Source organism: Brachyhypopomus gauderio, chromosome 7, assembly GCF_052324685.1.
Source record: "Brachyhypopomus gauderio isolate BG-103 chromosome 7, BGAUD_0.2, whole genome shotgun sequence".
Lineage (NCBI taxonomy): Eukaryota > Metazoa > Chordata > Actinopteri > Gymnotiformes > Hypopomidae > Brachyhypopomus > Brachyhypopomus gauderio.
Window position 1 is genome coordinate 26,734,776 of NC_135217.1, and position 27,139 is coordinate 26,761,914.

The 27,139-nt window shown below is 46.2% G+C and overlaps 1 protein-coding gene across 1 annotated transcript in view; it reads left to right on the top strand.

Annotated features, from left to right (window-relative positions):
* Positions 1–734: 734 nt before the first annotated feature.
* prex2 (phosphatidylinositol-3,4,5-trisphosphate-dependent Rac exchange factor 2) overlaps positions 735–27,139 on the top strand; it is an 88,295-nt gene continuing 61,890 nt past the window's right edge. Inside the window, exons 1-6 of the mRNA XM_077012887.1 lie at positions 735–1,181; positions 17,405–17,476; positions 17,823–17,945; positions 19,356–19,460; positions 20,903–21,004; positions 22,630–22,791. Coding sequence (XP_076869002.1) covers positions 1,044–1,181; positions 17,405–17,476; positions 17,823–17,945; positions 19,356–19,460; positions 20,903–21,004; positions 22,630–22,791 — 702 coding nt within the window. The 5' untranslated portion in view covers positions 735–1,043. The remainder of the gene's footprint in view (positions 1,182–17,404; positions 17,477–17,822; positions 17,946–19,355; positions 19,461–20,902; positions 21,005–22,629; positions 22,792–27,139) is intronic.

The following is a 27,139-nucleotide window of genomic DNA, read 5'->3' on the forward strand; positions in this document are numbered from 1 at the left end:
GTTCCTCAGCTCTAATAGGCTGTTGGGAGATCAGAGATCAGAAGAAAAGACTCAAGACCTCTGCTCATATACGGGGTTATTCTCATAGGGAAGGCGATGGACAGTTTGAAATGTAGTAGTCAGTAGTGCAGTAGACTCTGAACTCTGTTCATTATTGTACCGCTCAGAGAACTGTACAGTCAATTAGCGATACATGGGAAAGCAATTGACGGTCCTTAATTACTTTACCAATACAAACTCCACCGCGCAAATTACTCTGTAGCGTTCACACAACCATAGTGGCCGATATAGGCCTCATCACACTGAGGTAATTAGTTACCACGTCTGTTCAACATCACTATGTCCCGCATGTTTCACTGACACCCATTAATATACTTTGTGAGGAGACCTTTCGGTTGTAAATTTCGAGATAAGTGAGGGTAAGGCTTCCTTAAAACAGCCAGCAGGACAGCGAGCAGGGCCAGTTTTGCTAAATGATAGAGCCGCATTGACACGGCGGCGCCTGCTTGTTCAGGGACGGTGAACTGTGGCTATTTCCACACGGTGGAAATCCCACCTTTTGATGTTTTGTCCAACAAAGTTAAATTTTTATGTTAAGCTGCTATCCAAAATGTGAGCACCACCACAGCGGAGTCTGGGAGAGTCTTGAATTTTAATTGCCCCCCACGTCGTCAACATTTCCCCTTTCAGAGTATCAGCCGGGACCGAGCTGGCACCGACCCCAGGCGTTTATTTCCTTCCCTTGTAGTGGAAGGAGGCAGGACGGTATCACACGGAGGGAAGTTTGTCGGATGTCCAGAAGCCCCCGTCTCGGTTCTATCAAGCGTGTACTGTAGGGTCCCGATTCGCCCCGATAAACGAACTGGATTTTAGTAGTTGGCTTATTTAAATCGAGCATCATTTTGTAGTTGCGCCGCAAAATTGCGTTTGCCCGTGTTTTCCATCATGCTTTCAACTTTTTGGTCATCGGCAGTTAAATTGAAGATATTTTTTATTTAAAAGTTTTCACAGAAAACTTTATACTGTTTTTAAAACAAACAAACATGAGCGAAGAAAGCCGAGCTGAGCACAGAGGCGAAAGCGGGAAAGATGTGGAGAAGCAGCTCCGGCTGAGAGTTTGCGTCCTCAACGAACTTCTGAAGACTGAGCGGGACTACGTCGGGACACTGGAGTTCCTCTCGGTGGGTGAATCACGAATAAATCATAACAGAGTTTTCTTCGTAATGGGTTTGTAAAGTTCTGAGAGAACATATATTTTTTATGACACAACTAAGCCATTTATTATGCATAACACATAATGGAAAGAACTTTGCAGCCCCGGAACAGATTCTCTGTCAGTCTGGTGTGTGCTTACAGTAGAAAAACGGACTTCCAGCGTCTACATACTTACTACATACTACATACATAAGTATACATACTTATCTGTGACTGAGACTAAACACTGAGGATTTCCTGTTGAGGTTCTCGTGCAGAACTATAATTTAGACTTATAGGTCACGCCAGAAACTGCCGCAATAATATTTAAAGGACTATCAATTTATTGCTGTAGCCTATTTATTCATAGCCTATAGTGTGTCAAGTGGGTTTAATTAAAATACAAAGTTGTGGACGGTGCATTAAGCACTGAAGGTTGAATTCCTTCATCTTAACCAGGATTAGTTCACAAGGTTTAGTCCACTAGGATTAACATTTTGAATTGATAAGCACATATTTATGTATTGTAAGTAAAACATTATTGGGTTGTTTTCTTTTACTGTAGTTCTCTTCTCTGGTAATGCAAAGACGTTATGGTCCGACTTTTCTGTCAGACACACGCATCCTTAGATTAACTGTGCTGAGATTGTAGCTTTCTGTAGCACAGAATAAACGTGCCATGGTGTTGGAGAATATGCAGCATCAGAGGCAGAAGGAGAGGAAAAGCTGTGAAAAATGCAGCCAAGTGTGCGAGACAAAGGATCCGTTTGAGGAAACGCAGGAAATCCAGGATATCCAGCTGTGACTGGGAGCCTCTACACAGCTGGCCGACAGTGTGGACAGCATCGCTGCTGGACGGGCCGTAGGACAGCACTGATGCTGGACGGGCCGTAGGACAGCACTGATGCTGGACAGGCCGTTGGCCGTGGTCAGATCTACTCAGTGCTGCAGAGGCTTCTCTGTGACTGCCAGTCACGTGTTGGCCATATTATGAAGATTATGAATTTTATGTGCTGTGTATATTGACCTTCACCAAATCTGCATTATATATATGTAACACATTATATATATAACACATTTTTGCTATATCATGTGTTATACATTTTTACTCCTTATGATAAGACAGGCATTTCAGTTACAAACCTGCATTTTAATACAGTCAAACGGCATGATCTCCTTGTGTCCAGGTTGGTGCCGTAAGGTCTGTGTGCATGTTGTGACTGTTGTACTGGCAGTGGCCTTTACTGTGTTCTGAAAAGCCCCCCGCCTTGTTTCCCACCAGTTTGCCTCGGCACTGTGGGAACCTTTCGGTGAAGCGGGTAAAGGCCACTGTGTTATGTGTCGTTAAGAAGCACCCCCCCCCCCCCCCCCCCACCCACCTCCTCCCACACCCCCACCCCACCCCCATGTGTGTGTGCACATTCCAGAGTTGGAGTGTGTGTGTCACAGATGGTTCCAATGCAGGCGCAGAGACACCGGGGATTACTTTTGCTTGGGCGAAGCACAACTGTTGTTGTTGTTGTTGTTCTGGGAGTTTGTTCTCTGTGTCTATCTAGTGTTATATCACTGGCCTCACAGGGCCTGGTTGTAAGAAACAGGCCTCCTGAGAATTGAAATACTTCTACATTAACAGCCACGCTGAGCAATGGTGCCATTTCCTTTCAGAATACTAGATTGTTTTTTTTATTGCTAAACAGTGTTTTTGCACATTTTTTCCCCTCACACTGAGTGTTTGAGTTTGTTCAGTGAACAGCCCTTACAGTGGGTCCCAGGGGCTGCATACTCCAGGGTCCCCAAACCTTGGGCACAGAGATGGGACCGAGCCAGCTCTCTCAGCAGGCCAGTCCAGCACATCACGTTGTATTTTTGTGTAGTTTCACAACCACAGTGGGGGAGAGCAGACACACTGGTCCTCGTGTCTCTTGGAAACCTCAGTCAAAGGTCCGAAGTAGTTTCCACTGGTGTCGTTTTGGCCCGATTGTTTTCATTAGTTACATAATCACAGTTAAAATGGAATTGACAGAATTCATGAGTGCTAGCAAACCAGAGGGACGTCGTGAGGGTCTAGTGTGTGTATGAGTGTGTGAAGGTGACCTTGCAGAGCAGAACATCCTGCTGGCCTGTGTCTTCTTGACTGGTGGACCTGGATTTTGCCCATGTGTTTTGGGTGGATGGTTCATGCCAGACAGTGTGTGTCCCTGGAGGATCTAGTGCTCTGATGCTGGTCCCAGACGTGTAGCTTTCTCTTGTAACGCATATTTCCTGCAGAAGGAACTCCTGAGAGGTTAAAGGCAGGAACAAAGGCAACAAGGTTTAAACACAGACTTCTTTGGAGCTAAGGAATAATACCCAGTCACTTACCTGCAAGAACTAGTGAGAGTAACAGGAACAGTTGGTGAGGACTAGCAGAATATTTCATCTAAGCCCATCCACGCCCATGCACAGAAGCTTTCTACTGTAAAAAATACAATAGTTCCAAGAACAGATTCCACCCATGTGTCTCTCTGCTTAGCCAAGAACACCATCTGGCTGTAGGCCAGAGACAGAGGACATGTTCTCTAGGGCTGCTAGATATCACTAGAATGTCTTATGTAACTCATTACGGATCTTGATAATAGGGGCTACAAGATAGTTGTGTTTATCTTAGATAGCCAAGAAAATGGATGCCAGAGAGAGTGAGAGAGAGTTAGAGTGAGCTTCTTCAGATATGATGGCACTAAAAGTCACGTAAGAGAGTAAACACAGACACTGTGGAAAACGCTTCGAATTCCCCGCAATTTTCTCTGAAGATTTTTACACTCGGGAAGCATTATGCTTTTTTATTTACAATGGTACAGTGGATTTAATGTTTAATTGATTTCATGATGAATGCATGTTGGTAGAGGCAGTCCAGAGAAAGTGAAGAAAGTCCTGATCGTGTCCTCATTTCATTAAAACAGCAGAAGTGCTAATATAATATAATATATTACATTATATAGACATGGAGAGACATGGAGCCTTTGACATGAAATGTCTTTTCATGCAAACATATAAATTATAGCACATTGTTCACTATGGTATTGTGACGATGAGAAGATAAGCGTTGGTTATATGTAACAATTAAATACGTATGTATTTATATATACATATATATGTAAACAATTATATGTAACAATTAGGCATAACAGCCTAAAGCTAATTTTCTCATTTTGTTTCACTGCCTTAATATGCAAACCCAGTATGAGAGGGTGATGTGAAGCAAGGCGCAGAGGAGCAGGTGATGTGTTGTTATTACCTGTAGATGTCTCTCTCCTAGTATTGGCAGAGCAGCAACCAACCGGGCCCAGAGAGGACACTGGGGGAAGCTGTCATGCACTGAAGACACCACCAAAGAATTTGTTGAGTCACCTCTGTGACATGTGAGCGGTGGTGATGGCTGCTTGCCGTAATTGGACAGGAGACCTTTTCCTTCCTAATCAAAGTGCAGCTGGCCTCCCTGTCTCACTCCTCTCTGGAGTTGTCTCTGTCTCACTCCTCTATGGAGGTGTCTCTGTCTCACTCCTCTCTGGAGTATTCTCTGTCTCACTACTCTCTGGAGGTGTCTCTGTCTCACTCCTCTATGGAGGTGTCTCTGCCACACTCCTCTCTGGAGGTGTCTCTGTTTCACTCCTCCATGGAGGTGTCTCTGTCTCACTCCTCTATGGACCTCTTTGCTTAGGCTACTCTCTCCACGATCCGGACCCGGATAAATGGATGGAAGGATGGATGGTATCTCTGTCTCACTCCTCTCTGGTGTCTATATTTTTTGTAATAATAATAATATAATATACAGTAATATATGTCACTAATCGTGGTAAAGAATTTAGTTCTAATTTTAGTTTTAGAACTAAATTTAGTTCTAGTTTTGTACATTCAGTCAGGTAGTGCATCTCTGTCTGGATCTGATAGTCCTGACACTGCTGACAGGACTGTTTATGTCCGCTAGTCTCTATGGCCACACTAGTGTTAGTGTAGTGTTAGTGCTTGTTAATCCAGGACTGTTTATGTCCGCTAATCTCTATGGCCACAGTAGTGTTAGTGTAGTGTTAGTGCTTGTTAATCCAGGACTGTTTATGTCCGCTAGTCTCTATGGCCACAGTAGTGTTAGTGTAGTGTTAGTGCTTGTTAATCCAGGACTGTTAATGTTTGCTAGTTTCTGTGACCACACTAGTGTTAGTGTAGTGTTAGTGCTTGTTAATCCAGGACTGTTAATGTTTGCTAGTTTCTGTGACCACACTAGTGTTAGTGTAGTGTTAGTGCTTGTTAATCCAGGACTGTTAATGTTTGCTAGTTTCTGTGACCACACTAGTGTTAGTGTAGTGTTAGTGCTTGTTAATCCAGGACTGTTAATGTTTGCTAGTTTCTGTGACCACACTAGTGTTAGTGTAGTGTTAGTGCTTGTTAATCCAGGACTGTTTATGCTTGCTGGTGTCTGTGGCCAGGCAGTGTTTTCTGAGTCTGTACTTGGTCAGGGTGGACATCAGTTTGGAGTCAGACGGTACAAAGTAGCCTGCTACAATTTAGGGCCAGATAACTGTTTCTTTCTCTCTTTTTGTCTCTTTCACCCTCTTTTCCCTCTCTCCCTCTCTCTCTCTCTCTCTCTCTCTCTCTCTCTGTCTTCACCCTCTTGTCTCTCTCTTTCTCTGTCTGTCTCTTTCAAGCTGCTTCCCCTGTATGTGCGCCTTAACGTTAGTCCGTTATGCTCCAAAGACACGAACTTGTATTTTTCCGCTTGTTACGTGATGGATCATTAAGATGTTTATCTCACTAATGTCTTTGCATTTCGTTTTCCACTCTCAAGCCTAAATGAGGTCTTCTCCACCTCACATGTTAATCCACACCACCCTGCCTAGTTCACCGCCTTTCTCATGAACAGGCTTAACGACCTCCCTGTGGTTCAGATCCGACAGACAGCTTGTTCTGAACTGGAATGCTCTGATGAGAAATTAGTCAGAAGTTTCAGTTCTTTTGACTTTAGGATTCTGGTCACAGAGCAGGCAGCTCAGTCTTTGTCAGAAGCCCTAGAGGGAAACGGCGTTGTAGAAGGGTTAGGGTTATGGCTTACCAGAGTCCACAGAGAACACAGCAGACCTGTGATAGCTTATGATGCCCGAGGCACCGCATCAGACTTTCCATAATTCAGATATTATTAGTTCCCACACCAGAGCAGACAGGATGTACAGGGAGCTGATTAACAACACTGACAACACTAATCTTGACTAACACTGACTAACATGACTATCATTGATTTGTTCGTTTGCCTGTTTTTTTTTTCTCTATTGTTCTTGTTTGCTGAGTGTAACACCACTGACACGTCAAAACACAATAGTGTCACCCAGGAAATATACTGAAGAACATATACTGAAACCGAGATCTGCAGGAGGATAATGGACGTTTGCCTTAAAAGAGCTTGATTACAGGTAGACCGCCAACGATCCTGTTCTGAAGGGTGTTCGCCCTGCTGTGTCTGGGTCTTTGAGCAGTGGTCATCCTGCAGCGTGGGGCTTTGCTTGGGCTGTTGTGGTTGTAAGAGTGCTGGCCAGACGGAGGTTTTGAGAAGACTGGCTGCTGTGTTCTGCTGGCCTTTGTCTCCTAAGGAGCAGGATCTCCTTCCTGGCCCTCCCCTTCTTCACATTGTGCTCAGTTTCCTGCGCCGACTTTGGCACCGCGGTGGTGTGAGCTATCCCACAAGGCCCTGCTCTGTTCTGCGGGCAGAGCACGGAATGAATTAGAATGCGTGTGTATCCAGGATGCAGAATCCACAGATGATATTCTGCAGCATATAATATTAGACGAGCGTTATGAATCCCGTAGACGTGGTGATGGACAGTGTTGTTGGACGTCGTGTTGTTGGAAAGCGGTTGTACTGGTTGTACTGGTTGTAGTGGTTGGGGGTTGTGAACAGGGTGCCTTTGATTTCCCTTGTGCCAGCTGCCCTTCCAAAAGAGTGCATGTGTGACATGTAGAGAGCGCATCAACAGCTACTTGTGAGGTTTGCATGCCCTGTAAAATGGGCACTGACACAAGAAGGCAGTGTTGAGGCTGGCATGTGCCACCCTCCGTAGTCTGAATGAATGTTATGTGCTCATAATTGCGCAGAATTTGTGTTAATTAAGGATTAATTAGGATTAAGATTAATGTGTTATAGAATCTCGGTTGCCTTTAATTCACGCCCCATGTGAACTTCCCCTCAGGCAGCGATGACGATGATCAGCAATAGAACTGCTGAAAGACTTGAAACAGCTGTTTGGGAAGAGGAAACTGGAATCTCTTGGGGTTAGTGCCTTTGGTGACCCTATAGGCTGAGAAGTGACCCAACAGGCAGAGAGGTGAACAGGCCAGAGTTGATGTGGAGTGCCTGAGTGGACGGGGCCGCCCTGGGGCCGCCTCCTGGAGGTTCTGCACCCTGGTGGTTCTGGCCTCTGGAAATTCTGCCCCGTGGTGAGCAGTGGCTTCGCGGTGTGGCGTGCGCTGTTGTCTGCTGGCATGTTCGGTTAGCGAGAGTGACCATTCATTTCCTCATACAAAGATGGCATTTTCATTCATTTTCAGTTATGTCTCTAAGGACGTCCATAAAAGAGGACACAAAGGGGTTCTTTGACCACTTACAGTGTCCAGGCTCGCTCTAGAGAGTGGGGATTGTGGGTAGGATGCACACTGTGTTGTAGGATGCAAAATTTTGCTTAGTTGCTTAGTCACCACACTCGACCCCAGGGCACCATGGGACAGCAACATACTTGTGCATTTGTAGCATTGAAGCAAACCAGCATAGCTCAGCCAGTCCAGTAACCTTACTGAACTGAACTGTCTGTATTGTCTTTGTTTTGTCTTGTATTCTCTTATACTACACACGTGCTCATTACAGGAGTAGAGGAGAGGGATCAGGCATAATAAACCGGTAGGGGACAGGATGAGACTGAATTAATATGCAGGCCGGCCTACAGACCAGACCACATCAGGCCGGCCTACAGACCAGACCACAACAGGCCGGCCTACATACAGATGTTCTCAGGGATGTCTGTCAGCATAGCAGGAATTTCCATTGTCTTCAGACTGGAGTTGCGTAGGGAGTTTGTATCGGGTCTTAGTCTGCCCCTGAAATAGCGTCTCTTGCCTGATTTAACCCCACTCTCTCTCCCTCTCTCTCCTTCTCTCTCCCTCTTTCCCTCTTCTTCTCCATCCATACTTTCTGATTTGAGTTGGTGTCGGTGTCATGCAGAAATACGTCTGATAAATGAAGGTTTTTCTCCTCAGGAAGAACATCAGCAACAATTCCTGTCAAGAGTGTTTGAGTGTGTGAGTGTTTGAGTGTGTGAGTGTGTTTGAGTGTGTGAGTGTTTGAGTGTTTGAGTGTGTGAGTGTGTGAGCGTTTGAGTGTGTGAGTGTTTGAGTGTGTGAGTGTTTGAGTGTGTGAGTGTTTGAGTGTTTGAGTGTGTGAGTGTGTGAGCGTTTGAGTGTGTGAGCGTTTGAGTGTGTGAGTGTTTGAGTGTGTGAGTGTATCAGTGTTTGAGTGTTTGAGTGTGTGAGTGTTTGAGTGTGTGAGTGTGTGAGTGTTTGAGTGTTTGAGTGTGTGAGTGTTTGAGTGTTTGAATGTTTGAGTGTGTGAGCGTGTGAGCGTGTGAGTGTTTGAGTGTGTGAGTGTGTGAGCGTGTGAGCTTTTGAGCGTGTGAGTGTTTGAGTGTGTGAGTGTTTGAGTGTGTGAGTGTGTGTGTGTGAGTGTTTGAGTGTGTGAGTGTTTGAGTGTTTGAGCGTTTGAGCGTGTGAGTGTTTGAGTGTGTGAGTGTGTGAGCGTGTGAGCGTGTGAATGTTTGAGTGTGTGAGTGTTTGAGTGTGTGAGTGTGTGAGTGTGTGAGTGTTTGAGTGTGTGAGTGTTTGAGTGTGTGAGCATGTGAGCGTGTACAAACAAATATACTTCCAAAACAAAATCTTGAAGTTATATTGAAATAACAGCTTTCAAAGAACCCAAGGTCACTTTGCAATTAACATAATTTTTCAAGTATGTCTCGCTGCAGCCTGCAGGAAGGCGGAGTTGGACATCCAACCCCGCCCACATCCAACTCCACCCTCTAATGCGCTCTCGTGCGCCAACCCACTACTTCTTCATTCGAGAATAACTGTGTGGCACTTGAAAATACGCATAATAACTCACAAGTGTTCACGAGACACGTCGTTGCGCTTAAATTACACATACCTCGTTTACTTTGTGTATTGTTCCACGTATGTTATTCATTATTTTTATTTATTGGGTGGCGAACGTAAAATGTTGTCGGGGGGATGTAAAATGGACACAAATTAAGTATTATATCGCGATCTATCGCTCGCGGGTGGTTGGCGCCAGAGCGAACTAGTAACTCATTGAATCATAGATGTAGATCAGAGGTAAATAGATTTTTTCGGCGTGAGAAATCGGATGTGTGGCGTGAGAGCGTGTGAAGACGGTCAAATGCGTGTGTCTCACGCTCAGTGCGTGAGTCGGCAACCCTGCTACTATAAGTACACAATTAAAATGGTAATGTTTACTGTTTACTGGTAATGTTGGTAATGGAGAAGGGGTGTAATCAGGGCTTAATTTGAGCTGGATCCTGCCGGAACAGGATCCGGGAACTCTTTCATTTTGAAGGGTGCGTTCCAGGAACTGTCTGCCTCGATCCGGTAACTTTCAAGCCTACCAATTATAAGTTATGAAGAAATCTGTCTGCGTTGAACCAATTAATTGAACAAATAATTCTATAAAAGACATTTTTAAACACAAAATCCACATTCCTAAATCACATAAGAGCTCTCCTTTTTAGCTATGCCTTTCCGTGTCTCCCATAAAGCTAGTTATACTTTCGTGAGTGCCGTAGCGCGCGACTCCGCACACATCGCGCGCGTCACATTTTTTAGTGTCCTCCTGAAACGATGTGTGGTAGTATAAAGAAACACCCCTCAAAAACAGGGGAAGGAACATTTACCTGACCAATTTTAATTTTGCTTTGTGTTTCAGATTTGAAAAGTGCTGGAATTTAGGCTAAAGTACTTGAAAATGCACTTCTGCACTTAAAACACTTATAAAACACTAATTAATACACTAAACTAAAACACTAAACAATAATTTAAAAGTAATTTATATATATACGAATTGGCTTGTTATTTTGACATTTGTGCGCCTAAGCGTTGGGCTTTGTGTGCGATCCGGTGACATTGTTGGCCTCAGTGACCCCTTGTCTCATGCCGCTGTTTGCGTTCCGGCATCGTTTGATTTACAAATTAAGCACTGGGTGTAATAGTAATGTTGGTGTTTAGTGTACTCAAGCAGCCCAGCCCACTTTCGCAAATGGCGACACACACCGGAGCAACTCTAGTGATATGGCAGTGTTGTAGAGACCAAGAGTGGCACGATGAACACTATTCTGACTAATGGCTAAGCACATTATGATGTTGCCACCACGCACCCCAGGGACACTGATGATGGCTCAGTGTCTTATCATGTGCCTTTCCCTGTGCCTTGTTTTAGTAAAGTTGTAAAGGAACTTTACAACCACTGTTGCTACATTAATATTTATTTTATTGCTGTACCTTTGGGTAAGAGAGTAATGTAATTTCAATCATTTGTATGTCCTGTACATATTCAGAACTGTCAATTAAACTATTCAAGAAACATCTAAAAAGATTGTTCTAAGACTTAAATTATTCATGTGGGATAATAAAGACATACATTTTGGTCAATAACGTGTTTTTCTTGGCATCTGTTAAACTAATTAAAATCTGGAAGTTCTGGAAGTTCTGTTTACTGGAAGCAAAAACAGTCCGAGTTTCGAACGTAACATGGGCGTGGCTTCGGACTTGAGAAGAGGGTGGAGTTGGATGTGGGCGGGGTTGGATGTCCAACTCCGCCTTCCTGCAGGCTGCAGCGAGAGGCTTCTCTAATTTTTACATCAAGTAACCAGTGGCGGCTGGCCAATAGGGGGCACTGGGGCGGCGCCCCCTTAATATTGTTCAGATATTAAAATGAGTTCATCATAAACTGCGATAGTTAGGAAACACATTGTATTTAATTTAACTGTATTTAATTGCTTACATTGTGCACATTTCCTGTGTGCGGGGCGCCGGTCTAATGAGATTGCATGTAGATGCATAAACTTTTGGCAAGCACGTGATCTGAGGCTGCAGTTTAATTGGTTGCATCAGATTTTTGGACACACCCACTCTTGTTGGACACACCCACTCTTGTTGGTAGCGTCAGTCAACTGCCGTTCACGTTGAATTGCTACAGGTTGGAGCAGCATCTCTTACAAAATGAGATAAAATTCCATTTTATCTTTACAAAAAAATCCTTTCACAAAGCATTCACTTGAAGAAAAAAAAAGGATAAAGGAACTTGGCCCAGATCATCCCAATTTACAAATTCAGCAGAAGGCGAGTGATGGAGGACGAGCTTACACCCGAGCCTTTTCCAGCTGTTCCTGTGACAAACGGAGCTGGCTAGCTGGATGTGATGTAAGCAATGTCTTTTACTGCTTCCCATGTTTGCTTTTTCAGTCCTGGCACAGAAACATTGTGGACAATGACCGGGGTACGAGACTTAAAAGTGAATGCATTGGCCATGTTGTCAATGGAGAAAAGACTAGTCACAGAGATGACTGATTTTAACAAAAATGTAATTGAGAAATTTGCAGGCCAGAAGGAAAGGAGGGCAAAATTATTGTTCAAATAAATAAAGGGCAATAAGACTGCTTTATTTGTTTTTAATTTGTTTGCTCCCTCCTCCATTTTTTTTTTTTGCACCAGCCGCCACTGCCAGTAACATGCTGGTGTCCACGATGAACAGTGTTAAAATGACACTGTGTGCACCATGATGAGGTTGGAGCTAATCTCTGTTAGGGGACTTGGAGCTCGCTGTGTGACGAACCGAACACCCTGGGCTTCCCCTGGTGACACACACACACACACAAACACACACACATACTGGGGTGTTGGTTGATTCCGTGCTCGGCCGGACTGCTTCACCGCACAGTGGGAGGAGCCTGGTTCAGTGAAGCCTCTGCCCCAGTGGGTCTTAAGTGGCTCCTGATAAGTTGTGAGGGTGGAGGTGTGTCTCTGGTATTTATACCAAAAACATTCCTTACATTTCTGCACCAAACATAACAGAGTAATTATAATGTAAAACTCTTCTGTGTGTGCCTCACGGACTGTTGAAGTTTGCTGTTTGCCTTTGGATCAAAGCCAAGGCTAATTACAACAACAAAGAGTGTCCATGTTTTACTCTGGTGATGAGGGGCTTCTCATCCCCATTTCCAGGAAACAGAATGGATTACAGAACCTGCTTACCAGTCCTAATCCAAACGAATCCAGTTCTTTCATATGTTTCATTAGTTGGGTTACCGTGTGTCCTCACGTTTGTATGTGAATAGAAAACCATGCCTGCAAAATCCTAAACGTATTAGCATTTGATTGGATCTAATCTTGTGAGACCTTCTCCTTCTCATTTGATTGGCTCTACTCTTGTGAGACCTCCTCCTTCTCATTTGATTGGCTGTAATCTTATGAGACCTCCTCTTTCTCATTCTGGATGAGTACATGTTGTCCTTTCATGAAGGGAACACTACGTTTGTGTGTGTGTGTGTGTGTGTGTGTGTGTGTGTGTGTGTGTGTGTGTGTGTGTGTGTGTGTGTGTGTCTGTGTGTGTGTGTGTGTGTGTGTGTGTGTGTGTGTGTGTGCTGGGAACGTGTGTGAACTCCATTCAGTGTCTGTTTTGATTTCAGACAGAACAGCACGGATACAGGATGGAGGACCACCATGTATTCAGTCCATTATGATGTTGGTAAGATGGAGGAGAGAGACTCTGGTTTATGATGTTGCTCAGGCCTCCACAGCTAGAACCCGTCCATTTCACAGGACAAAGACAGGGTTATGACAGGACAAAGACAGGGTTATGACAGGAGTAAGACAGGGTTATGACAGGAGTAAGACAATGTTATGACAGGGTTATGACAGGAGTAAGACAATGTTATGACAGGAGTAAGACAATGTTATGACAGGAGTAAGACAGGGTTATGACAGGAGTAAGACAATGTTATGACAGGAGTAAGACAGGGTTATGACAGGAGTAAGACAGGGTTATGACAGGAGTAAGACAGGGTTATGACAGGAGTAAGACAATGTTATGACAGGAGTAAGACAGGGTTATGACAGGAGTAAGACAGGGTTATGACAGGAGTAAGACAATGTTATGACAGGAGTAAGACAGGGTTATGACAGGACAAAGACAGGGTTATGACAGGACAAAGACAGGGTTATGACAGGAGTAAGACAGGGTTATGACAGGACAAAGACAGGGTTATGACAGGAGTAAGACAGGGTTATGACAGGAGTAAGACAATGTTATGACAGGAGTAAGACAATGTTATGACAGGAGTAAGACAATGTTATGACAGGGTTATGACAGGACAAAGACAGGGTTATGACAGGAGTAAGACAGGGTTATGACAGGAGTAAGACAATGTTATTACAGGAGTAAGACAGGGTTATGACCGGAGTAAGACAGGGTTATGACAGGAGTAAGACAATGTTATTACAGGAGTAAGACAGGGTTATGACCGGAGTAAGACAGGGTTATGACAGGAGTAAGACAGGGTTATGACAGGAGTAAGACAATGTTATGACAGGAGTAAGACAGGGTTATGACAGGAGTAAGACAGGGTTATGACAGGAGCAAGACAGGGTTATGATAGGAGTAAGACAGGGTTATGACAGGGGTCAGCAAGCACTTATGAAGTTGTGTGTTGCTGGGACTAGCCACACCACACACCACACAGCAGCAGAACTTTGGGTCTTTTGCAGAATCGTGTTGATGAAAGCATGTGTGTTTCATGCAAAACTATATAACATATGCACTTGCCCCACTAAATGTTTCCAGTTTTGATTGCTTCCTGGCAGTCTACATAAAGGACGGAAATACCATTCCAAACCTCAAACCTCTCTCTCTCTCTTACTCCCCCCCCCCCCCCCCCACACACACACACACAGGTGTTTGGACAATTTGGCATTTTTATGTTTATGGTTTTATGGTATTTTTCATTTATACTATTGTTTAATGTATATGTAGTTAATCGGTATCCTGCATTAATATCTACCCACCATTATTGGCAGGCAGCAGCACTAGGGGACGTGATGTACAGACATTTCTACATTTCTTAAGAAATTACTTAATTAAATTGACTCACTCAGTCTATAACAATCATATAGACCAGAGGTCACTAACAGGCGGAACGCGGTCCGGATCCGGACCCGAACGCAGTCCTGTCCGGACCCAATCTCATTCCTGACGTCGGTCCAGATATGGACCCAAATGCCATCCCATCCGGACCCAGAATAAATTGTTAAAAATATTTTTTTATTTTGACGGGAGAATTAATTTTAAACTGGAGCATTTATTTCAGGGCTATTGAAAAAATACTCCATCATAAGTGTTGCGTCCCCCCCGGACCACAGGTTAGAGCTATCTGCCAAATTTGGCCCGCAGAAAAATATAGTTGATTAGCCCTGATATAGACAGTAAATAATACAGTAACAGATGGACTGACCAGACAGATTACAGGTTCTGACAGGTTCTGTGTGCGAATGGTAGCGGTGTTTCCTAAATCCATAAGGGTGTCCATTCAGGGTTCATATTTCATGTGCTCATGTGTAACTTTGCTGGCAGGTCACTGCAGATGTGTTCATGGCTGATGAAGTCTTACAAGACCTCCCAGGTGTTGATATTAGTATGTGTCAGGTCTGAGAGAAGCTTCTGAGTAGGGTTAGGGATTAGGGCTAGAGTTTAAGGTTAGAGTTAGGTGTGTGTGTGTGTGTGAGAGAGAGAGCATGTGTGTATGTGTGTGTGTGTGTGTGTGTGTGTGTGTGAGAGAGAGAGCATGTGTGTATATATGTGTGTGTATGTATGTGTGTGTATATATGTGTGTGTATGTATGTGTGTGTGTGAGAGAGAGTGTGTGTGTATATATGTGTGTATGTATGTGTGTGTGAGAGAGAGAGTGTGGTATCTGTATGGTCTGTCTGCAGTACAGGACGTGCGGTTTAGTTGTTTAGTTGTTTTTCGTGGTTTCACTCTGCTATTCTGCCCTCGTCTTCCTCCATGTACAGCCTGTCAGAGAAAACTGAGCAGTAAGACTTACAATGACATCATGACCTCTGACCCCTGTGACTCCTAAACCTTCTCCTGCATTCCAAGTCAATGACAATGATATGTGGTCTGCGTCCTGGGGTCCAAGGGTCTGGAACCTGGAGCCTGGGGTCCTGGGTCCTGGAGTCTGTGTCATGGGTCATGGGGTCTGGAGTCTGTGTCATGGGTCTTGGGGTCCTGGGGTCCTGGGGTCTGGGTCCTGGACTCTGGGGTCTAAATCCTGAGGTCTGGGTCCTGCTCCTGTCTAGCGGGAGGGAGGTGGTGCAACCCCAGTGGAGCACCGTGACTTTAATGACTTTGCTCAAGTGACACAAAACACTGACATAAAAACACTGATATAAAAAGCTCTATTGTGTCAGCTCTGTGGAGTCTCTGTGGAGGCGGGTCACTGAGTTGCTGTCATTTCCAAACACTTCCATCTTCTAATAATACACCTGATAGCTGACTGTGGAATATTTAGGAGCAAGAAAATTTCATGAATGGATTTGTTGCACAGGTGGCATCCTGTCACAGTTCCACGCTGGAATTCACTGAGCGTGAATACTTCTGGCAATATAGTGTATGTAGGAATTAGACCTGACACACTGTGCATCGCCACTGGGCCAGAATAGAGCAGTCATACTTATCGCCACAACTGGTTGCAGTAAGGTTGCAGTAAGGAACCAGTTCTTCTGCTAGAGAACCCCTATTCCACCAACACTCCCTCCCCCACTCTGTCTGTGATTGGACAATTTTAGCTGGTTGAAGGGGGTGTGTCTCGTTCCCACTCTAGTGTGGGTCATAGGATAGCAACCTATTGCCATGTAACCTCTATAAATGAGACTACAGTACAAGAGAGAATTGTCGTTGTCCAACACCCAGCATAATGGCCAACACCCAGCATTTCTGAGCTGGTCTAGGACAGTATTGTTCTGACTGGCATTTATAAGCCGCTAAACATAACAGGGCAGTTATGCTAGCTACTGTGTAATATGAGCAGATACACAGTTCATCCTGGGCTGGCTTTAATAATCAGGACGCCTGGTGCTGTGCCAGCAAAACAGACATGCGTCTGTAAAAAAAATCTGAAAATATGACCAGACTGCAGTCTGATCTGAGGGCCCCTGATGTGAAGGCCCCTGATGTGAGGGCCCCTGATGTGAAGGCCCCTGATCTGAGGGCCCCTGATCTGAGGGCCCCTGATGTGAGGACCCCTGATCTGAGGGCCCCTGATGTGAGGACCCTTGATCTGAGGACGGACTCCTGATCTGAGGGCCCCACCTTCAACGGCAGTCAACGTTCTCCTTCTGTTTTTACAGTCTTGGCAAAAGTGTTTACGTTTACATGCTTAAAGCCTTTGGTGTGACTTCCTGGACTCGAGGACAGGGCTGTTTGTCTGAATGTGAGTCCCCAGTCTCTTGTTATTCAGCAATGTGAAATATATACAGTATATAATTTATATTCATAGTGTCTCTCTCTGTGAAACTGGATAACCTGCTCCTGCTGTTCTTGTTTGTCTTTTCATGGACTCCAATTTTTTTTTTCTTTTTTTTTTGTTATTTCTACTTAATATTGTGGCAGATTTTTGTTGGTTGTGTGAGTTGACTGGGCTCAGAGCTCAAGGTTATCTTATCTACTGCATAATGGATTTCTCCGCCTCTTTGTGGAGGTCCTGAACTGTATGGTCTGTAGAAGAAGCTATTGCTGACATCTCAGTGGGGCAATCAGCTAAAAGGGGGTTTCACTGTTATAATGGTTAATTACCCTTCTCCTGATCCCTGATCCTGATATCTTCTCCTGATCCCTGATCCTGATCCCGATCACCGATCCTGATCTCTTCTCCTGATCCCTGATCCTGATATCTTCTCCTGATCCCTGATCCTGATCTCTTCTCCTGATCCCTGATACTGATCACTGATCCTGATATCTTCTCTTGATCCCTGATCTCTTCTGTCGATCTCTTCTCCTGATCCCCATATTGCGTGCCACTCCTGGGATGGTCTGTTTCTGCAGATTATCACTTAACATTTACTGTTTCCTTTCTTACAGGTCTTTCTCCATCGCCTCAACCAGTACGCCATGACTAAAATTGATAAGAACATCACAGAAGAGACTGTCAAGGTGTGTGTGTTTTTATATTAAACACGTTTCTGTTGCCCCAAAGTATTGAAACTCTTAAACTTCATTTAAGAAAGGCTTCTTTCAGCTGCACACAGAACACAGCTGGGCTTTTAGACACAGAACACATCTGGGCTTTTAGATACAGCACTGGTGGTGTATGGTATGAAGGTGCGTGGGGTACAGTGCACTAATAGATCAATGGGAGCCATAATTGCAGCTGCAGTGATTTTGGCCTGTATGGGGCATCAGGATGAGTGTAAGAACTGGGTATAGAACTGGGTGTGTACAATAGTGAGTTGTAGACTGGGTGTGGTAAATGAGACACGTGCCACATGCCTTCCTGCAGGTGCTGTTCTCCAACCTGGAGGAGATCCTGTGTGTGCACAGGGACGTCCTGGCCATGGTGGAGGAGCTGCTCCAGCCTGACCCCCACCCTCACCATGAAGTTGGCCGCTGCTTCCTTCATTTTGTGAGTCCCAAAGGTCACTCGTTGGAGACCCCTTCCCAATCTCCCTGGTTCTCCCCAATCTGCCTGGTTCTTCCCAGTCTCCCTGGTTCTCCCCAATCTCCCTGGTTCTTCCCAATCTCCCTGGTTCTCCCCAATCTCCCTGGTTCTTCCCAATCTCCCTGGTTCTTCCCAATCTCCCTGGTTCTCCCCAATCTCCCTGGTTCTTCCCAATCTGCCTGGTTCTTCCCAATCTCCCTGGTTCTTCCCAATCTGCCTGGTTCTTCCCAATCTCCCTGGTTCTTCCCAATCTGCCTGGTTCTTCCCAATCTCCCTGGTTCTTCCCAATCTGCCTGGTTCTCCCCAATCTCCCTGGTTCTTCCCAATCTCCCTGGTTCTTCCCAATCTCCCTGGTTCTTCCCAATCTGCCTGGTTCTCCCCAATCTCCCTGGTTCTTCCCAATCTGTCTGGTTCTTCCCAATCTCCCTGGTTCTTCCCAATCTGCCTGGTTCTTCCCAATCTCCCCGGTTCTCCCCAATCTGCCTGGTTCTTCCCAATCTCCCTGGTTCTTCCCAATCTGCCTGGTTCTTCCCAATCTCCCTGGTTCTTCCCAATCTGCCTGGTTCTCCCCAATCTCCCTGGTTCTTCCCAATCTCCCTGGTTCTTTCCAATCTGCCTGGTTCTCCCCAATCTCCCTGGTTCTTCCCAATCTGCCTGGTTCTTCCCAATCTCCCTGGTTCTTCCCAATCTGCCTGGTTCTTCCCAATCTCCCTGGTTCTTCCCAATCTCCCTGGTTCTCCCCAATCTCCCTGGTTCTTCCCAATCTCCCTGGTTCTCCCCAATCTCCCTGGTTCTTCCCAATCTCCCTGGTTCTTCCCAATCTCCCTGGTTCTTCCCAATCTCCCTGGATCTCTGGATTCCCTGGAATTTCTGATCCCTTGAGAACAAATTTTTAAATTTTTATATTTTATTTTTAGTGACTGTGCTGTGACTGTGCTGTGACTCTGTTGTGACTGTGGTCTGACTTTGTTGGGACTGTGCTGTGACTGTTGTGACTATGTTATGACTGTGCTCTCACTGTGACTGTGCTGTGTGCTGCAGTTTGGGAAGCTGCTTTATAGAACTGCCCTTCGATCCTAACACCCTGGATAACAGCTCAAAAACAAAGATATGTGAGCAAAGTGAATCATGGACAGAGGGCTTCAAAGCTTATTCTGTGTGTGTGTGTGTGTGTGTGTGTGTGTGTGTGTGTGTGTGTGTGTGTGTGTGTGTGTGTGTGTGTGTGTGTGTGTGTGTGTGTGTGTGTGTGTGTGTGTGTGTGTGCGTGCGTGCGTGCATGTGTGTATGCATATACATGTGTGTGTGTGTGTGTGTGTGTGTGTGTGTGTGTGTGTGTGTGTGTGTGTGTGTGTGCGTGTGTGTGTCCATCCTCAGAGAGACAGATTTCAGATCTATGATGAGTACTGTGGAAACCATGAAAAGGCCCAGAAGCTGCTGTTGGAGCTCAACAAGATCAGGAGTGTACGCACCTGTCTTCTGGTAAGAGTCATACACACGCACACACACACACACACACACACACACACACACACACATCTAATCTCAATCTAATCTTATTCTGATATTCTGAAGGTCAGATTTCTTGTCTCTGTGCTGAATCTGCTGTTCCAGTGCTCAGATGGTTAAAGTGGGCAAAACTAGAATACTTGTGTAACTCTCTCTTCTGCTGTGTAACAATCTTCTACTGGGGAAGCTCAGTTCAGAGTAGCAATTGTGACTGCTTAACTCTGACTGTTTCACTCTGACTGCTTCACTCTGACTGCTTCACTCTGACTGTTTCACTCTGACTGCTTCACTCGGAGTGTTTCACTCTGACTGCTTCACTCGGAGTGTTTCACTCTGACTGCTTCACTCGGAGTGTTTCACTCTGACTGCTTCACTCTGACTGTTTCACTCTGACTGCTTCACTCGGAGTGTTTCACTCTGACTGCTTCACTCGGAGTGTTTCACTCTGACTGCTTCACTCGGAGTGTTTCACTCTGACTGCTTCACTCTGACTGTTTCACTCTTGACTGCTTCACTTGGACTGTTTCACTCTGACTGCTTCACTCGGAGTGTTTCACTCTGACTGCTTTACTCTGACTGCTTCACTCTGACTGTTTCACTCTGACTGCTTCACTCTGACTGTATTACTCTGACTGTTTCACTCTGACTGTTTCAATCTGACTGCTTCACTCTGACTGCTTCACTCTGACTGCTTCACTTGGAGTGTTTCACTCTGACTGCTTCACTCTGACTGCTTCACTCTGACTGTTTCAATCTGACTGCTTCACTCTGACTGCTTCACTCTGACTGTTTCACTCTGACTGCTTCACTCGGACTGTTTCACTCTGACTGCTTCACTCGGAGTGTTTCACTCTGACTGCTTCACTCTGACTGCTTCACTCTGACTGTTTCACTCTGACTGCTTCACTCTGACTGTTTCACTCTGACTGCTTCACTCTGACTGTATTACTCTGACTGTTTCACTCTGACTGTTTCAATCTGACTGCTTCACTCTGACTGCTTCACTCTGACTGTTTCACTCTGACTGCTTCACTCGGACTGTTTCACTGTGACTGCTTCACTCGGAGTGTTTCACTCTGACTGTTTCACTCTGACTGCTTCACTCTGACTGTATTACTCTGACTGTTTCACTCTGACTGTTTTGTATAGTAACGCCTGCTGTAACTGGGCAGCAGAGTTGGAGTGAGAGGATGGTCTCTAGAGGATGAACTCTAATTAAACATTCGAGTGTGACTGGTGAGAGGATGGTCCTGGGGACCTGTGAGCTGTGTGATTTAGTGCTCGGCCTCAGCATGGCAGCAGGTGGCCTCCACCCAGTGAGGCAGCTGCACCTCCACCTGCCGATTCTCCACCCGGCTGATGCTCCACCTGCAGGTCTTGCTAAGCTTTTGTGCTTGGTGGTGTCTCCCCGTTAGAACTGCATGCTGCTGGGAGGGCGTCAGAACACAGAGGTTCCTCTGGAGGGCTACCTGCTGGCCCCCATCCAGAGGATCTGCAAGTACCCCCTGCTCCTCAGGGTGAGTATGTCAACTCCTCCTCTGCACAGTGGCACTGTGCTCCTCTCACTGTGCTCCTCTCAGTGTGCTCCTCTCACTGTCCTCTCACTGTGCTCCTCTAATGTGCTCCTCTCACTGTGCTCCTCTCACTGTGTTCCTCTAATGTGCTCCTCTCACTGTGCTCCTCTCACTGTGCTCCTCTCACTGTCCTCTCACTGTGCTCCTCTCACTGTGCTCCTCTCACTGTGCTCCTCTAATGTGCTCCTCTCACTGTGCTCCTCTCACTGTGCTCCTCTAATGTGCTCCTCTCACTGTGCTCCTCTCACTGTGCTCCTCTAATGTGCTCCTCTCACTGTGCTCCTCTCAATGTGCTCCTCTCACTGTGCTCCTCTCACTGTGCTCTACTCACTGTCCTCTCACTGTGCTCCTCTAATGTGCTCCTCTCACTGTGCTCCTCTAATGTGCTCCTCTCACTGTGCTCCTCTCCTTGTGCTCCTCTAATGTGCAACATCTCCACAAAAATATACATCTAATTAATTTCACTAGTGTGGTCCCTCCTCTCTAGTGTGGTCACTAATGGTGTGGACACTCCCCTCTAGTGTTTACATTACAGAGTGTGGACACTCTCCAATAGTGTTTACATTGTTATAAAATGCTCTCCTATAACCCATTGCCTGTGTCCTAGGAAGTTGGCATTTCATTGTATAGTGATGCCTGTCAGTAGGCCTGAAAGAACTTGGCAACCCGATTACATTTGAGGCATTTAGTCTTTAAAAACAGTGTCAAGCTTGTTTATGAACCAGAAACCTTTTCGACATGGTTTGGGGCAAGAACCCTCCACCTGTTAGTGTAATGAGTGTGGTGTATTGTGCTCTTTCTCACTCTTCTCGTTTAGTTTCCATGTGATCACTCCCCAAAGTCCCCCTGATCACGCCCCAATGTCTTCCCCTGATCACTCCCCAATGTCCCCCTGATCACTCCCCACTGTCTCTCTGATCACTCCCCACTGTCTCTCTGATCACTCCCCACTGTCCCCCTGATCACTCCCCACTGTCTCTCTGATCACTCCCCACTGTCCCCCTGATCACTCCCCACTGTCTCTCTGATCACTCCCCACTGTCCCCCTGATCACTCCCCACTGTCTCTCTGATCACTCCCCACTGTCCCCCTGATCACTCCCCACTGTCTCCCCCTGATCACTCCCCACTGTCTCTCTCTGATCACTCCCCACTGTCCCCCTGATCACTCCCCACTGTCCCCCTGATCACTCCCCACTGTCTCTCTCTGATCACTCCCCACTGTCTCCCCTGATCACTCCCCACTGTCTCTCTCTGATCACTCCTCACTGTCCGCCTGATCACTCCCCACTGTCTCTCTGATCACTCCCCTCTGTTTCCCCTGATCACTCCCCACTGTCTGCAGTTAATGTAATATTAATTAATATAATTTCATTTTTTCCAACTAAGCATTTTCTGGGTGCATTTTGTTCATTTTAGAATATAGCATAGAATGTAATATGTAAAATTAAGGCTATTGTATGTGGTGTTTGATTGTGCCTGTGTGTGTCTGTGTGTGTGTGTGTGTGTGTGTGTGTGTGTGTGTGTGTGTGTGTGTGTGTGTGTGTGTGTGTGCGTGCGTGTGTTCAGGAGCTCTTGAAGAGGACTCCTAGGAAACACAGTGACTACCCACTGCTGCTGGAGTCACTACAGGTGATGAAGGCTGTGTGCTCCAGCATCAACGAGGCCAAGCGGCAGATGGAGAAGCTGGAGGTGCTGGAGGAGTGGCAGTCCCACATAGAGGGCTGGGAGGTGGGTGGAGCAAACACACAATCCCACATAGAGGGCTGGGAGGTGGGCGGAGCAAACACACAGTCCCACATAGAGGGCTGGGAGGTGGGTGGAGCAAACACACAATCCCACATAGAGGGATGGGAGGTGGGTGGAGCAAACACACAATCCCACATAGAGGGCTGGGAGGTGGGCGGAGCAAACACACAGTCCCACATAGAGGGCTGGGAGGTGGGTGGAGCGAGCAAACACAATCCCACATAGAGGGATGGGAGGTGGGCGGAGCAAACACACAGTCCCACATAGAGGGATGGGAGGTGGGCGGAGCAAACACACAGTCCCACAAAGAGGGATGGGAGGTGGGCGGAGCAATCACACAGTCACACATAGAGGGATGGGAGGTGGGCGGAGCAAACACACAGTCCCACATAGAGGGATGGGAGGTGGGCGGAGCAATCACACAGTCCCACATAGAGGGATGGGAGGTGGGCGGAGCAATCACACAGTCCCACATAGAGGGATGGAAGGTGGGTGGAGCAATCACACAGTCCCACATAGAAGGCTGGGAGGTGGGTGGAGCAAACACACAGTCCCACATAGAAGGCTGGGAGGTGGGCGGAGCAAACACACAATCCCACATAGAGGGATGGGAGGTGGGTGGAGCAATCACACAGTCCCACATAGAGGGATGGGAGGTGGGCGGAGCAATCACACAGTCCCACATAGAGGGATGGGAGGTGGGCGGAGCAATCACACAGTCCCACATAGAGGCATGGGAGGTGGGCGGAGCAATCATACAGTCCCACATAGAGGGATGGGAGGTGGGCGGAGCAATCACACAGTCACACATAGAAGGCTGGGAGGTGGGCGGAGCAAACACACAGTCCCACATAGAGGGATGGGAGGTGGGCGGAGCAATCATACAGTCCCACATAGAGGGATGGGAGGTGGGCGGAGCAATCACACAGTCCCACATAGAGGGATGGGAGGTGGGCGGAGCAATCATACAGTCCCACATAGAGGGATGGGAGGTGGGCGGAGCAATCACACAGTCCCACATAGAGGCATGGGAGGTGGGCGGAGCAATCATACAGTCCCACATAGAGGGATGGGAGGTGGGCGGAGCAATCACACAGTCCCACATAGAGGGCTGGGAAGTGGGCGGAGCAAACACACAATCCCACATAGAGGGATGGGAGGTGGGCGGAGCATTCACACAGTCCCACATAGAGGGATGGGAGGTGGGTGGAGCAATCACACAATCCCACATAGAGGGATGGGAGGTGGGCGGAGCAAACACACAATCCCACATAGAGGGATGGGAGGTGGGCGGAGCAAACACACAATCCCACATAGAGGGATGGGAGGTGGGTGGAGCAATCACACAATCCCACATAGAGGGATGGGAGGTGGGCGGAGCAAACACACAATCCCACATAGAGGGATGGGAGGTGGGTGGAGCAATCACACAGTCCCACATAGAGGGATGGGAGGTGGGTGGAGCAATCACACAATCCCACATAGAGGGATGGGAGGTGGGCGGAGCAAACACACAATCCCACATAGAGGGATGGGAGGTGGGCGGAGCAAACACACAATCCCACATAGAGGGATGGGAGGTGGGTGGAGCAATCACACAATCCCACATAGAGGGATGGGAGGTGGGCGGAGCAAACACACAATCCCACATAGAGGGATGGGAGGTGGGCGGAGCAAACACACAATCCCACATAGAGGGCTGGGAGGTTCGACACACAAAGACTCTGACAAGGTGTCTTTCATGTGTGATTGGACATGCAGTCCTCCTGTCTCTGTTTTTGTGGTTCTGTAGTCTGGGTCTCTGTCTGGTATGGCTTGTGCGAACGTGTTTTCTCTCCTCATCAGAACGTTTGCTTCCAGCAAAATAAATGTCTGTGTAGTGCTATGAGGTTGCTGGTGCAGGCTGTTCATTTCATTCCGTGTCACATTGCTAGCCCTAGTTTCTGTCATGCTGGAGGGTTGTTGAGATAACACTAGACATTCTCCCTTTCTCAGTATCTTCATTTGAACCTGTACAGCACACTGTAGTGAGGCATGTAGCCCAGTGTGGTCTCTCCCTAACGGGGAATGGAGCCCATCTCCATGTGAAAATGCCACCCATGCAATCACACACAAGCAGCATGGACACTGCAGCTCTGAGCACATAATGTTCCTGTAACATTCTCGTAACATTCCTGTAATGTTCCTGTAAAATTTCCGCTTCATTTGGACTTTTTTTTCAAATGTGTGCATTTTTGGCAACATACTGTTTACACAATGAGTGATATTTACTGTTAGGTACTATATGGAATGTAGATTAGACAAAAAAGGAATCAGTAACAGTTTTGCAGTAAAGGTTATATTTTACTGTATTTGGGACATTACTGTAAATTGTACCCTAACCCAAAAAGTTATTATCGTAATTGTAAACATAATTAGCCATGGTCCCATATGTGTAAAAATACACATATACAAAAAAGCCACACAAGGGGGAAAAACAGGATACAAAACATTACATGTATTGTTACATGTAATCTAAAGGGTCTTCAGCAGTTGGCCACATGTTTTCATCCACATCACATCTGATGTTGGCCCTTGCCATGCACCTGGGATAGAAAAGCTTGGTATGTCTTATTCACCCCTGGCAGTCTTCAGCTGAAATGTCTCTGCAGCCGGGATCTATTGCATCCAGGAGGGACATTTGGTCATGGGGCCGATGATCATACACCTTCCACCTCCAGACTGAAAAAAGTTCCTTAGTGGGTTTGAGGAAAGGCGAGTAGGGCGGGAGGAAAAGGGACATCACTCTTGGGTGGTCTATAAACCAGTTTGTGATGACATGAGAATGACAAAATGTTACATCGTCCCATCACAAATGTCCTCGTGTTTCCTCCCACCTGTTCCCTTTCTGCTTCTGGAACCAGTTGTTGGTAGAGTTCATTCAAAAGCGAAAGAAGGGACCAATCTGGCATTTGTGAAGGATCAAACCAGCACTTGAGATTGCAGGACAAATTGTTATATTTGCTCCTCTCTGACCCGGTACATTACTGTACTTCATTTTATTTCATAGATCTATATGTGCAAAAAATGTGTATCACAGTAATAGCTTTTCAACTGCCTTAGTTTTTGCAGAACTTTGCATTTTATACAATATTTAAAGTTTTGAACCATAGGTTTTCATTTTTGACATGCTGTGTGCAAGCGTTTGTAATAAGACAAAAATGATCCAGAATTTTGTTTTGGATAACCTTGTGTGTATAGATAATGTAAGCATTATAGAAACATGTAAAATGACTACATTTTGTGCAAAAACAACATGAATTGTACTAATTGTAAAGCCACTGAAGACTGATGTTGTGTTCACTGTGTTTAGAGTTTTGAAAATGTGACTACAGATTGGACAAAAGCACGTGAGCAGTCGTAAAAAACTGTAAAACCATAACCATGTTGGCTACGCCGGCTACATGTGCGCTGGTCTTGAAAGCGTCTTTTCACAGTGACCACAGCTGTTTTTAAATGAAGACAGTTTAAACACATTTCCTCCCATGAGATGCCACGCTGTAGGAAGAGCAGATGGGAGCTGCTCACAAGGCTGCGACTTCAAACGGGTCTGGTTTCACACTCACGTCCCACAATGTACAAACATGTCTGCCTGACAAACACACTGAGATGGCTTTTTAAACCTTTGAAACGAAAAAAAAAAACATTTTGAAAATGTGTCGGTTCCTTTTCATTTTAAGAAAAGTATGAACGTTGCTGTCTCTCATCTAGCCTATCAGGTGTTGGTGTATTACACACTGGTGATAAGGTACTGGTGTTTCAGGTATTGGTATATAAGATACTGGCATATGAGGTACTGGTATTCAGGTACTGGTGTTCAGGTGCAGGAGTGTCAGGTGCTGGTGTGCAGGTGCAGGAGTGTCAGATATTGGTGTGCAGGTGCAGGAGTGTCAGGTGCTGGTGTTCAGGTGTAAGGGTGTCAGGTGCTGGTGTTCAGGTGTAAGGGTGTTAGGCACCATCTGGTTTGTTCAGCCCTAGCTGCCAGATGAGCTGCGCTGTGGGGGAACTTTACTGTGTCAGTTAAGTGCACATCCTGTTCTCAGCACACTCACTCTCCCAAAATAGCTTTTATGAAGCTCAGAATGGCCTTCTGGAAGCTGATCCAGTGTCTGTTTTAGCCTCTTTGTGGCTCATTAATGGCCTGAATGTTACATCAAACTGAAAGCAAACACATGTACACGTGTGGAGGTCTGCATGCTGCCCACAGCCGACTGGGTGGGGGACACTTGTGTTTGTCCTGATCATGAGCTTTTAGCTCATTCTGTAATGGCTGCACTTAATATAACCAAGA